This window comes from Zingiber officinale, chromosome 5A (genome assembly GCF_018446385.1).
Source record: "Zingiber officinale cultivar Zhangliang chromosome 5A, Zo_v1.1, whole genome shotgun sequence".
In the NCBI taxonomy this organism is placed as follows: domain Eukaryota; kingdom Viridiplantae; phylum Streptophyta; class Magnoliopsida; order Zingiberales; family Zingiberaceae; genus Zingiber; species Zingiber officinale.
This window is the reverse complement of record NC_055994.1, coordinates 2,190,140-2,202,925: the sequence shown is the minus strand read 5'-3', so window position 1 is coordinate 2,202,925 and position 12,786 is coordinate 2,190,140. Positions and strand designations below refer to the sequence as shown.

The 12,786-nt window shown below is 43.2% G+C and overlaps 3 protein-coding genes across 3 annotated transcripts; 2 read left to right on the top strand and 1 right to left on the bottom strand.

Annotated features, from left to right (window-relative positions):
* The first annotated feature begins 2,450 nt into the window (after positions 1–2,450).
* On the top strand, positions 2,451–4,046 carry LOC121979272 (thaumatin-like protein 1). Its single transcript, XM_042531238.1, has 3 exons — positions 2,451–2,608; positions 2,686–3,391; positions 3,550–4,046. Exons 1-3 carry the CDS (start codon positions 2,560–2,562, stop codon positions 3,713–3,715), a joined length of 921 nt encoding a protein of 306 aa, XP_042387172.1. The 5' UTR covers positions 2,451–2,559; the 3' UTR covers positions 3,716–4,046.
* Positions 4,047–6,855: 2,809 nt separating this feature from the next.
* LOC121979270 (CO(2)-response secreted protease-like) lies at positions 6,856–9,933 on the top strand. Its single transcript, XM_042531236.1, has 9 exons — positions 6,856–7,059; positions 7,130–7,389; positions 7,454–7,565; positions 7,651–8,176; positions 8,275–8,378; positions 8,463–8,708; positions 8,810–8,924; positions 9,004–9,220; positions 9,289–9,933. The coding sequence occupies exons 1-9, from the start codon at positions 6,872–6,874 to the stop codon at positions 9,843–9,845; spliced, it is 2,325 nt and encodes a 774-aa protein (XP_042387170.1). The 5' UTR covers positions 6,856–6,871; the 3' UTR covers positions 9,846–9,933.
* Positions 9,934–9,984: 51 nt separating this feature from the next.
* Positions 9,985–11,523, bottom strand: LOC121979271 (GDSL esterase/lipase EXL3-like). Its single transcript, XM_042531237.1, has 5 exons — positions 11,220–11,523; positions 11,021–11,151; positions 10,689–10,919; positions 10,325–10,580; positions 9,985–10,252 (listed from the first exon to the last, which is right to left on the bottom strand). The coding sequence occupies exons 1-5, from the start codon at positions 11,494–11,496 to the stop codon at positions 10,059–10,061; spliced, it is 1,089 nt and encodes a 362-aa protein (XP_042387171.1). The 5' UTR covers positions 11,497–11,523; the 3' UTR covers positions 9,985–10,058.
* Between the last annotated feature and the right edge of the window lie 1,263 nt (positions 11,524–12,786).

The following is a 12,786-nucleotide window of genomic DNA, read 5'->3' as shown; positions in this document are numbered from 1 at the left end:
CTACAAAATCTAAGAAATTTATAAGCTGTTATAACTATAAGATTAATGCTCAAATATCTTAATATACCAGATAAACTTAAAACTACTAATATTTAATGGATGTCAACGGCTATTTGCAGGGGCGTAGCCACCTTAAGGAGAGGGGGTGCGATCGCCCCCTCTCACATTTTATTAAAAATTTTATATATATATATATATATAAATCCTTATCGTCACTTTGAGTAGTTGATTCATCATCATTCAATGTCAAAAATTGAAATTGATCACATATTTAGAAAGTTCATGACCTAAATTATCCATTGGTACCACTTATATGAGGAAATATCATGATTTGAAATATTAAGTATTAAATTTTAAAAATAAAATATATAAAAATAAACGGATGAACTAAATCGTAGGGCACAAAATAAGGAAGCTAAATTAAAATTGATCGAGTTTGAACTAAATTGGGTAGATATGGAGATAAGAATTATGTTGGTTCAAATTAGAATTAATTTGAAGTTGAATTATAACCGAACCAAATTTAACGTTTAAAAGAGTTCGGACGATTTAAAAAGAATTAGGATATTTTTAACGAAACCTTTGATTTTTTTTCTCCCTCTTCTCCCTTTTCTCCCTATGCATGTTACATCCTAACGTACCGTATGCCACCCCTTCGCCCATTCCTCTCTTTTATTTTTTTTCTTCCTCATTTGCTTCTTCTCATCTTCTCCAATATTAGTAAACCTACAATTTTTTCCTCTCCTCTTCTAAAGCACATGAGTTTTTTCCTTCTCCTTTCTCTTCTCTAACAAGCAAGAAATACAACACCAGTTGTTGCCCTCTTCTAACAACAAAATCAAGCAGTCATCAACCACCTATCTTCTTCCTCTTCTAGTATTTTTTAGAATTTTATTGACACAGTAAAATAGTCATGTTTTGTCTTAGCTTGCTCTCTTTGTGTTATTGACGAGCTCACCGAAACTAGTTAAGGTTGCTAACGAAGAAAGTAAGTTCTCTGTTTTTTTTACTTTTTCCTCTCTATTTTATCTTCTCTATTTTTCTCAAAAGCAATGATCTTTCAAGAGTTGTAAGTTATTCCTTTCTCATTTCATGAATTTTTGAAAATTGCCCTCCTAATCGAAAATCCTGGCTACGCCCCTGGCTATTTGTATATAGAAAAATGATGAATATAGATGGTTTAGGTGGATGGATGAAATAGAAGAAAAAGAAGCATAAAACTTCAATAATTTCATTTTCTAAGAAGTTCAAATTAAGATTAAACTTTCGACGATTTAATGTCAGATAAAAAATATAGATTAAGTGTTATTTTTTAAATTTAGAGAAATAAATCATTACTCGATAGAATATAGAGGTTAAAAATTAATCTCGACGATATAATGTCTAGCACATGATACGTTGTCACGTAGAGATTAAAAGTTATTTAGCCTAGAAAAAATTCTATTAAACACTTGCTGTATTAGCAACCCAATAAATCATTGCATCATCACTTTTTTCATAATAGAAAAAAAAAAATCATATCCACACTGCCAGGGGCGGAGCTAGGATCTAGATTTAGGGTAGGCAACAAATATAATATAATTAATAAGGATGATCTCGTGTAAGAAACTCTCGCCAATACAAGGTCCTGAGAAAGAGTCTATTGTATACAATCTTTTCCTACTTTATAGGAAGTTATTTCTGAAATTCGAATATGTGACCTCTATGTCACATAATTACTACCTCAACGGGTAGCACGAACGATAGTGTCGCATTGGTCAAACATAACTTTTTTTCTGTTTAAAATTACCTTAGAGGAGAATCCCTTGCTTAGTGTAGAGAGGTAAGGAAATGAATAAGAAGTTTAGGTTTAGGGTAAAAAAATTAAATCAATTTAATAAGTTTAATTAATTATATATCAATATAATGACATTAAAAAAAATTATTTGTAAAAAAAAAATGATACCAAAAATATTAATGTCATGTTTAAATTTATAACTTATGGCATCGACTAATTAAATATCAAAAATCAAACACATGGAAATATTAGTTAAACGGATGGTCAAGATGATGCCTAGAAAAATTATAATTTTTTAAATGGTGGACATAAAATTAGTGAGAAAATAGATTTTTGAAGCACATGGGTAGAACTTTATCTGACCCAGTGTGGACAACTGTCCTCACTGGGCCAATGTTAGATCCGCCCATGCACACTGCCTTGTTGGATACAAGGAGTCAAGGATGAAGGTGGAGCTACTAACGGCTAAACTAAACGTTAAGCTCCTCGACCTTCGAGCTGGAGGGCCGTGATCTGCTGCGCGGTTGGCCGAGTCCAATCAGCCACCGTCAGTAACTGGTAGAGCAGCAGACAAGTCGCTGCACCGTCAAAAAGCTTGTCTCCGTGTCGTCGTCTCATACCGCAACATCCATCGACTCTTTTGACTGTGCGTCGGCCGCCCTCTCTATAAATTCACTGCCACCCGCTTGCTGCAGAATTCCCCCAATCCTGAGTTTTCCTCCTTCCCCCCCATCCTATCTCTGTGAGGCTAAGGTTGTGGTGACGGGAGTTCCGGCAGCAAGATGGCCGGAGTTTTAGTCGTTCTCGCATTTGTTGTCTTCTTGATCGAAGGTGAATTTTAATTAGGTGCTGCTTATAAATCGGGCTCTGTTTCCTCTGTTTCGTGACTAATCCTGCTCTGGTTTCAGGGGCTTCGGCCGCAAGGTTCACGCTGACGAACAACTGCCAGTACACCGTTTGGCCCGGTTTGCTTTCGAGCGCCGGCATTGCTTCGCTGCCCACCACAGGCTTTGCTCTGCAGTCCGGCGAGTCGCGTAGCCTCGACGCCCCCGCCGCCTGGTCTGGCCGCATCTGGGGCCGCACCCACTGCTCCACCGACTCCGCCGGCAAGTTCACCTGCGGCTCCGGCGACTGCGGGTCGGGCTCCGTCGAGTGCTCCGGCGGCGGGGCAGCGCCGCCCGCCACCCTCGCGGAGTTCACCCTCGCCGGAAGCGGCGGAATGGACTTCTACGACGTGAGCCTCGTGGACGGGTACAACCTCCCGATGCTGGTGGTCCCCGAGGGCGGCTCCGGCGGGACGTGCGGCTCCACGGGGTGCCTGGTGGACCTCAACGCCCTGTGCCCGTCGGACCTCAAGGTGGTCCTCGCGCAGTCCGACGGCGGCAGCGAGGGCGTGGCGTGTAAGAGCGCGTGCGAGGCCTTCGGGACGCCGGAGTACTGCTGCAGCGGCGCGTACGGCAACCCCAACACGTGCCGGCCGTCGTCCTACGCGCAGTTCTTCAAGAACGCGTGCCCCAGGGCGTACAGCTACGCCTACGACGACGCCACCTCCACCTTCACCTGCGTCACCGGCTCCGCCAACTACCTCATCACCTTCTGCCCCAGCACCACAAGGTCGCCACTCGCAACCTACCCGTCTCCCTCCTCCATTTGTTAATTAGTCATTTTCTCGGCAGTTGCCTGCCACGCTTGACCATCAATTGATTGCTCGCGCTACGGATTCTCTGTTTTCAACTAACGCATTTCTTCTTTCTCTGCTTTCCGACGAACAGCCAGAAATCATCGGGCTCGAACCCGCAGGCAGTGCCGGCGACCAGCAACACCAGCGCGATGGTGTACGTGGGCGGCGAACAAGCCAGCGACGGCGCCGCCCTAGCTGTTTCACGCGTGCCGCTGCTTGCCCTCGCGCTCGCCGTCCTCCTCTCTGCGATCTCGTAGAAGCCACGTCTCGAAGCGCGGACGGCCATGCTTCAGTCACGTGGGCTCTCTGCCATTTTTCGGCCGTTGGGGCGTCTACCTCTATGTGTACTCTCCGTCAGATAAACCCTCATTTCACACGCAGTGCAGGAAGACACGTCATATGGCAGAAAATCTTTCACCTACAACACAGCAGCCAACTTATTGACCGGCAGACAGAGTGGGTCCATTTTATTTCTCATTTGGGTAGGTGTGAGAATTATTATTTTTTATTTAAATTTGTTCTGCCAGAGAATGTAATTCTTAAAATAGAAATTGATTGATATACGATATGCAGCCCTTGTTGTGGCTATCTCTGTCGGTCCTGGCGGTGGCCTTCGGAAGAAATCGAGAATCCTCTCTGTAAATAATAATATAATATAATATAATATAATATAATATAATATGATTAGATTAAAATATCTCGTCGTATTTATTGCAATAGATTTGCAATTCATTAATTACTCATGGCTCAGTAGATCATGGTGGTTGTCGTGTCGTAGATGGGTCACGTCCGAGATGAGCCCTTTATCTAAATGGATAATGCGATAATGCCAGCTGCACAACTTTTAAAATATCCATACGTTTTACAAGATATAAGAATTATCACATGCAAATATAATAATAAAAATAATAAGCCGGTTTGCATCGATTCCATATAGCTCGACGGGGCAGGAGCCGACCGGCGCCGAATATTTGGTGGGATGAATCGATCCGTCGTATTGACGGATTGAGAAATCTTCAAACCAAAACTAATTTGAAGACCAATTAATAAATCCATTGAAAATGTATTAAAAGATTAAAATTTTTTAAATTTAAATTATAGATTAAGCGGATGGTCAAATCTTAGAATTCATTAAATTTTCTACTGTTAATTTTAAATTTGGAAGAAAAATTTATCTATTTTTCAATCAGTAGATGAATCCTAGATGAGTCAGCCGTTTTACTGGATTTATAAAATTTCAATTTAATCTATTTAAATTATTTATGAAAACAGATAGATTCATTTAAATTGACGGTTTTAATTATATATTCTCTATTTTAATCCTTATTTATTATACATCGTATTTTTAATTTTTATCATCATATTCACCATGAATTAGATATTATTCATACTCAAAAGAGGTTTGAATATTCTTTATACTAACAAAAATAGATTAATCTCTACTACTCTTAATTTAATTTAATAATATTATAAGTGGGTTTTATATACATATATCCTCAACTACGCGCGTGGTTATATTTTTATATGGGAGATGCCTCCAATAAATAAAGACACTCATATATTTATCGAGTATTCAAGTAGTATGAATAGAATTCTATTAAATCTAACTCAATATCAATTATATGAATATTCTGATTATCTAATTATTTAATTGAATATACCAAATCTGTTCGTATCCTCCTTGGATCATATATATGGAATTCTCAATTCGATTTTTAGGAAATTATCCACTCTAAATAAAAGGAACTATTTTTATAAAAGAAATATATAATTACTATTTTAAATATATAAATAACAATCGGAAATTGGAGAGAAAATAATAAAAATCTCCACACGTTATACATATAACCCTAGCTCCTAATATCCCATAAACTAAGTCACCTCTACTCAACTCCAATGGAGGAACAAGTGACGTGGTACCCAGGTTGTAGCTCGGAGACCAACGGCAATCAAAAGAAGAAAAAAGCTTGATTTTTTTATGGAAAAAGAAAAAAGAGAGGACAATAGTGGAAGACAGCTCGGGCATCCATGTCGATATAGCCCACAACCTGGGTAGATCATCTGGGCTAGCTCCTCCAGTGCTTAACTCAAGTCACAAGTTAAAAACTATGATTAATTCAGTTAGCATCATTGATTAGCTCTGGGATGATCAGTACAATTCTATAAAAATTTTTTACTGGCGATCAGGATAAATTGAAAAACGCTCGTGACGAATAGCTAAGAATTCTAACATCCTTTTAGTTGTGCATCTCATTTAGAGTAAAATTTGTTATAAATTCACTATAACTGAAAATCAAACTATAAATACTCAAATAATAATATGAATGTACTATCGTTGCATCATAACCGAGGCATCTCAAGTCATAAGTCAAAAATGATAACCAGGCAGAGTAACGTCGAACCTGGGGTGACTGGCCCGGCTCCACGAAGTTTCTCACCGGTCACCAGGATAAATCAGGAATTGTTCACAGCAGACAGCCCAGTAGCCCAACATTCTTTAGTTATGTATCCCATTTGGAGGAAAAATTCTTACAAATTCGTTATAATTGGGAGCTCGAATCGTAGATACCTGATTGATAACCTGACTGTTATTGTACCATAGCTCCGGGGGCATCTCAAGTCATAAGTCAAGCTAGGTGTGCTAGTGGTCTTAGACCAATTTGTACCTGTCAATTAGTAAAAGAGGAAACACATATGAGTTCCAAAGTGACAAGCTCATCTCATCTCTAGTTTATCCAGTTCCAAGCACACAAGACCTTTAATATAAGGATGTATGTGCTAAACGACTCATTCTTAATGCACATACAATCGTCACTTAGATATCAGCCACCGAACTGCCAAAGACACACAATAATACTAAATTGTCATGAGAATAAAATATATCTTGTTAAACCACCGATTAGGTAGAGCCAATTGATCTGTATTGCAATCATATGCACGTTTAATACACCACTACAAAACTCCGCAAGGACCGACCCACATTCTCTTAATGCTCAGCATTCCTCTTCTAGAACCCATCTCTTCAATCGATCTGTATAGCAATTCCTCGACGGTTCTGTGTTTCCCGGGTAGTGGACGGTCCACTACCTGAGTCCGGTGGACTGCACTGCCTTTCCGTTGGTGAATACTGGCGCCACAAGTGTATCATTTCCCTTCCAACTTTGTGCCCACTTCCGCTTTGCTGCGCTCCAACTCCTGCCACTGACCACGCCCGCCTTCACTCGCCACTCTGGTTTTGACTGCTCGACTAGGCGACCAGGGACCAAGCATGCTCCAGAGGGCATGCTGAAACGTGCGGCTCTGTTTCATGCTCATCGCACTTTGATCGGTGGAGGGGCCTCAGAACCCACCGAGTTGCATATCCCTGGCCTCCAGTGGCCCTATAAATCCAAGGACATCGAGTAAACAATCGAATGGAGCTGCGCCACGAGATGAAGATCTCCGCGGTCCTTTGTTTTTGGTGCTTTCTGATCATGCAGGGGCTAAGCTGGGCAGAGGAGACGCAGGTGTACGTGGTGTACATGGGAGCTGCCCCTGCTGATTCCTCCGTGGACATGCTGACGGAAAGCCACCTCCAGCTTCTCGCCTCTGTTTCCACCAGGTTTAAATGTAACAATTAAGTGAGTCGAAAACGTGAGCGCGTCCACTGAACAATGCCGTTAATGAATCAGGGGAAAAAAGAAGCTAATTAGGAGCTACAGACATGGATTCTCAGGGTTCTCGGCGAGACTGTCGAAGGAACAGGCCGTCGCCATTGCCCAAAAACCGGGGGTCTTGTCAGTTTTTGAAGATCCAATCTACCAGCTTCACACTACCAGATCATGGGATTTCTTGCAGCAAACGTCGGTGGAGATCGACTCAAATCTCGACGAGGATGGCGCGTCCTCTCCACGTTCAATTTCGGACACCATCATCGGACTTTTAGACACAGGCAAGATTCATACTGCATTTCCATCTCATTTTGCATTGCTGAAAGTGAAATATTTCTTTTCAAGGAATTTGGCCGGAATCGGCCAGCTTCAGCGACCAAGGAATGGGTAGTGTTCCAAAGCGATGGAAGGGGGTTTGCATGGAAGGAACGAACTTTAGTGCAGCTAATTGTAATAAGTGAGCTGAAATTTAAAGAAGAGTTTTTAGTGGTTTAGCTGACACAAAAAGCGATACTCTGAGCTTCTGCTTCATTTATCGACAGGAAGCTGATTGGAGCAAGATGCTATTCGTCGGACGAAGACATTGCCGCCGTTTTCCCGGGTGAATTGTCTCCTCGAGACACAAACGGCCATGGCACGCACACCGCTTCCACCGCAGCAGGGAACTCGGTGGCCGGCGCCTCCTACTACGGCCTGGCGGCGGGCACCGCCAAGGGCGGCTCAACCTCGTCGAGAATCGCAGTCTACAAGGTCTGCTTCTGGGATGGCTGTCCCGGATCCGCCATCCTCGCCGGATTCGACGACGCCATCGCCGACGGAGTCGACATGTTGTCGGTGTCGATCGGAGCTCCGGCGCGCTACATGCCCGATTTCGACAAAGACCCGATCGCCATCGGAGCGTTTCATGCCGTGGCGAAGGGGATCACCGTGGTGTGCTCCGCCGGCAACGATGGGCCCACCTCTTCCACCGTCACGAATGCTGCGCCATGGATTCTCACGGTGGCAGCGACCACCATCGATCGACACTTCGAGTCGGATATCGTCCAGGGGAACAACAAGTCGATTGAAGTCAGTGGAATTCTCACTTGTCTAAGTTTAATTTTGAAAAAAAAAATCAAACAATTATAATTCTATTTCATCTGATTTCCCTTCACTGTTGGATTCAGGGAGAGGGTATCAACTTCTCTAATCTGAGCAAGTCCCCGGTTTACCCCTTGATATACGGCGAAGCTGCAAGGTCTAATTCAAGCTCCGGTGAAGGATTCGCAAGGTACGTAATTAACCAAGGAAAACTCACAAATTATATCTCTGTTTGATGCATGCATTTGGCTTCCAAATTATTTTTCTGAACCAGTCACTGCGACTACGAAACGCTTGACTCGAAGAAGATCAAAGGCAAGATCGTTCTTTGCATCAACAACAAGAACGACGACACCTCAGAGTATTCGAAGATCGATGGATTGCAGAGTTCGGGAGCTGTTGGTGCCATCCTTATCGATGACTTGGAAAAAGCCGTGGCTAATACTTACACCTCCTTTCCTGTCACCAAGATCTCCTCGCGTTCAGCTGACGAAATTCTCAGCTACATCAACTCAACCAAGTAATTAAAGCTGATTATTTTGATGATTAATTAAAATGATCAATGCTCGGATTCACGGTTAGAACTAATTCCATTTGGCTTCCATTCTTCCTTCAAATTAGAAACCCCGTGGCCTCCATTCTGCCTACGATTACAGTTAATAAATATAGGCCGGCGCCGGCGGTGGCTTATTTCTCCTCAAGAGGTCCTTCGTCGCAGACAAGCAACATTTTGAAGGTAAGAAAATCCTCAAATTAAATCTGCTTAGCGATTACAGAAAGTTAGTTCTCTTGTTTATAAGTCAATCTGCATGCAGCCTGACGTTGCGGCGCCGGGAGTCAACATCCTCGCGTCATGGATTCAAGAAGATGATTCGCCAGACAACGTTCCCCCCGGCCAGAAGCCTTCGGGATTCAACCTCGTCTCTGGAACTTCCATGGCCTGCCCGCACGTAACAGGAGTTGCGGCGACGATCAAGGCTTGGAATCAGAAGTGGAGTCCAGCTGCTATCAGATCGGCCATCATGACCACCGGTATATAATTTCGATATTGATCCTGCTTCGTGAGCACCAGTGACCACTGACCTGCGGTCCTCTTGCAGCAACTCAGCTCAACAATGATAAGGCTCCGGTGACCACTGACGCCGGATTGACTGCCACTCCCTACGACATTGGAGCAGGGGAAGTGAGCCCAACTGCTGCACTGCAACCAGGCCTGGTCTACGACATAGAACCCGATGACTACTTGTTCTTCTTGTGCAACTATGGCTACTCTCCTTCCAAAATTAGTCTCATAACTACCATTCGGCAAGGGTTCGAATGCCCGGCAAACTCGAGCAAGGATCTCATTTCTAATCTCAACTATCCGTCGATAGCTATCTCGAACCTCTCGGGGAAGGGGTCCAGGATTGTGAGCCGGATAGTTACCAACGTTGGAGCTGAAGATGTTACCTACAATGCGACTGTCAATTCTCCGCCTCAGTTAAACGTGAAAGTGGTACCGGACAAGCTCCACTTTACCAAATATGTGAAGAAACTCAGCTACCAAGTGATCTTCTCTGCTACAAACTCTTATGCGAAGGCTGACCTATTTGGATCGATCACTTGGTCAGATGGAGTTCACAGAGTTAGAAGCTCATTTGCAGTGAGAAGCACTTAATTATATATATCTCATGCCATCTAATTGTAACCGAACGATATCTAGAATCCTAATCGAAGTGATCAATAGAAAGAATCATAAAGTACTACATTCTCTTGACTTCATCATGAACTGACCTGTAAATCATACACAATACATCAGAGAGAAACCAGTAATAAGGCTATAATTGGCAATTGCAGTACAAATATTCAGAATCATTTCTTCCCCAAGTTTTCAGAGCAAGTATCTTAGGTAATTGGTAAAGATGTTGTTCACTACGATCTTGTATGCCTTTTCTGTGGGGTGGTAGCTGTCCCAGAACACATACTCATTCACGTCGCTGCAAGTGGTTACTGTCTTGCTGTTGCAGAGGAGAGTGACCTCTATTTCTCCACTTCCACAGCACCCTTTTGTGGACTCCTTAAATCCTGCGAAAGAGCAAGAATTCAGCAGTGAAATTTACATGGAGGAGATCAGAGATCATCAGTAGACATCATCACCATAATAGCCAGGTCTTTGAACAAGATCAAGAAGAATGTCGTATATGCCGATGTAGACAATCTTCACTTGAGTAAACTCTGCTGAAAGACCTTTGATGACAGTCTGAATCCTGGAGTTGAACAATTGGGCCGCTTGGTTCCGAGTCGCTTCGCATCGTCTTTCTTTACCTCCTCCGAGAGTCCTTTGCGACGGCACGCAGCCGATAGGCGGAAGACCCACAAATCCGATCTTCGTCGCGCCGATTCCTACTACTTGCTGAAACAAACCACCACCACCACAAGATATATACGGAAGTTACACATTATAATAGCTCCTTAAACAGGGCGATATATTTATGTAGCAATTTACTAATTAGGCTGGCACCCTGATGAATTCTGAAGCAGAAGAGATCAACAAGTTGATGTAGGAAGGAACGTCATAGTTCCTCCTGAAGGGGGTGGTGAAATAAGTGTTCGCGAGATCGTCAGTTCCCGCGCAAATGATGAAGAGGGCTTTCGAGATGATTTCCGCACCTCGATCTGGACCAGCAATGGAGTACAGCCTTGCTCTGTACTCACTGAAGAGATCGAGCTGATCCCTCATGGGTATTACATTCTTAAACAAGAGCAATTATAAGTTAGCATCCTTCATCAATTACTTCACAGTTAGTTTTCAAATTATGGAACGAAGAATTGTGGGATTAAGTGGACGATCACCAAGATTTTGGGGGTGAGAGGGTCATAGCCCGTTGCACCGGAGGCAAAGCTGACACCGGTTAAGATGTCCTCGGGTGAGAGATCCACGCCGAGGTACGGGGGAAGTAATTGCTTCACACCTAACGTTTGAGCTGCATGTGAAATTAAACTGCATTAGCTTAAGTAAATTAGAAACGGATCGGAAGCTCGAAACACACACCTATTAGATCAGTGGGAATGAAGCCGTTGGAGAACCTCCCCGTGGCGCCGCCCGCAAAGTTCTGGCCGTAGGGCGGGAAGTTGCACTTGATGATGGTGGTCAGCACGTCGTTGTTGCCTGGGTCGACGATGGAGTCCCCGAACGCGATGATCGCCGGCACCAACGGCGCGGCTGCCGTTGTCCGGTTCGGAGAGCGCACCAATGCGCATGCAAACGGCAGCTGCAGGAGGAGGAGGCCTGCAGCCAGAACTAACTGATCGGCTCTCATGAACTCCATGTCCAGGTGCAAAGTGAGTGTGCGATATACCTTCTTAATTTATAGGGCAATTGCATGCCGACGCAGAGAGAATATCGTGTGCGGGTCCATTGATAGATTGAGTCATGAGCAGGGAGTCCAGGCTAACTTCGGGTTGGACCATGCGCTGTAAGGACCCGACAAACTGTTTCATGAGTTAATGGGTTCGGTGGCTCTAGTTGAGAGGGTCAACGTGTAATAGTAGAACATATCTAATTTTTCCTACGAAAGTTAAAGCCATCCATTCATGTTCGTGAGTTGTAGGATGAATTAATGTTAGTGCACCTACCTCACTAGATTAGCTAAGGGCACTATTAAAGAATCACTTATTCTTATTCCCTACCCTTGTGGCATACTGTCCTCCTACTGTGTCATCCACAACATTGTTATGTCCTTGCTCGAACTCTCGACTCTTGAGGAGTCACCATCAGCTACGTACGTACTGCTACCATGCACATGTATATATCGAAATTATTTCCTTGTTATCGATTGATCCTGTCCGACATGCTAAGATTGATTATCGTATTGATCACCTAAGCATGTGGTCCTACGAAACTTCTACAAGGGGTCTAGGATCGAAACATGTTAAGAAAAGGAGATTAGAATGACGGCCAGAGGATTCCCTGACGCAGTCACTCCGATGCTCAAGTATAAATCTTTAAAAGAGAGATGGAAGATACAGAATTAGAGTTTGATTATACTATGTACGTATACCTTTTCTTATGAGGGTCGACTACCTTTTATAGGGTCATGATTATTCACCACGTTCTCTTCGTGTCCCTCGTTTCTTGTGATCGCTACCACATTTCCGAAAATAAATGATCATCACTGCCCATTTATTTTAGATTGAATAGCTACGTTTTCCAACTTTTCCGCGATAATGACTGTGTTATCCACGTCTTCAATAAATAACAGTTCATCGCTTTAATTCTTGATAGCTAAGGTCGTTTCAGTTTAACTAAGAGTGCTCAAAACCCAAGTGGGGAGTCGAGAGTCAGATTTGAACCCTAGTCGGGAGTCGAGAGGCGAGAGTTAGATTGGAATCTGACTCGGGAGTTGTTGGGACCATAGTACACTTGAAATTGACTTTTGACTATCACCTTGGCAATATTGTTGACCTCTTCGGCCACATGGCCTCCCCTGATTATCTCTATATCACTAATCTCCCCTTCAAGTCTAGTAAAAAAAGGCGAAAATCTGATTGACTGAACTAGAATGACATGACATGACATCTTTTTTATCCTGGTTATCCAGATACATGGCAAAGAGCAA

Excerpts from the sequence above, each read along its gene's own strand:
- LOC121979270 (XM_042531236.1), top strand. The coding sequence starts at position 6,872 with ATGGAGCTGCGCCACGAGATGAAGATCTCCGCGGTCCTTTGTTTTTGG. Across the intron at positions 7,390-7,453 it reads CATCGGACTTTTAGACACAG|GAATTTGGCCGGAATCGGCC; the intron begins GCAAGATTCATA and ends TTTCTTTTCAAG. Across the intron at positions 8,709-8,809 it reads AGCTACATCAACTCAACCAA|AAACCCCGTGGCCTCCATTC; the intron begins GTAATTAAAGCT and ends CCTTCAAATTAG.
- LOC121979272 (XM_042531238.1), top strand. The coding sequence starts at position 2,560 with ATGGCCGGAGTTTTAGTCGTTCTCGCATTTGTTGTCTTCTTGATCGAA. Across the intron at positions 2,609-2,685 it reads TGTTGTCTTCTTGATCGAAG|GGGCTTCGGCCGCAAGGTTC; the intron begins GTGAATTTTAAT and ends CTCTGGTTTCAG. Across the intron at positions 3,392-3,549 it reads TTCTGCCCCAGCACCACAAG|CCAGAAATCATCGGGCTCGA; the intron begins GTCGCCACTCGC and ends TCCGACGAACAG.
- LOC121979271 (XM_042531237.1), bottom strand. The coding sequence starts at position 11,496 with ATGGAGTTCATGAGAGCCGATCAGTTAGTTCTGGCTGCAGGCCTCCTC. Across the intron at positions 11,152-11,219 it reads CATTCCCACTGATCTAATAG|CTCAAACGTTAGGTGTGAAG; the intron begins GTGTGTGTTTCG and ends TTTCACATGCAG. Across the intron at positions 10,920-11,020 it reads CTCTCACCCCCAAAATCTTG|AATGTAATACCCATGAGGGA; the intron begins GTGATCGTCCAC and ends CTCTTGTTTAAG.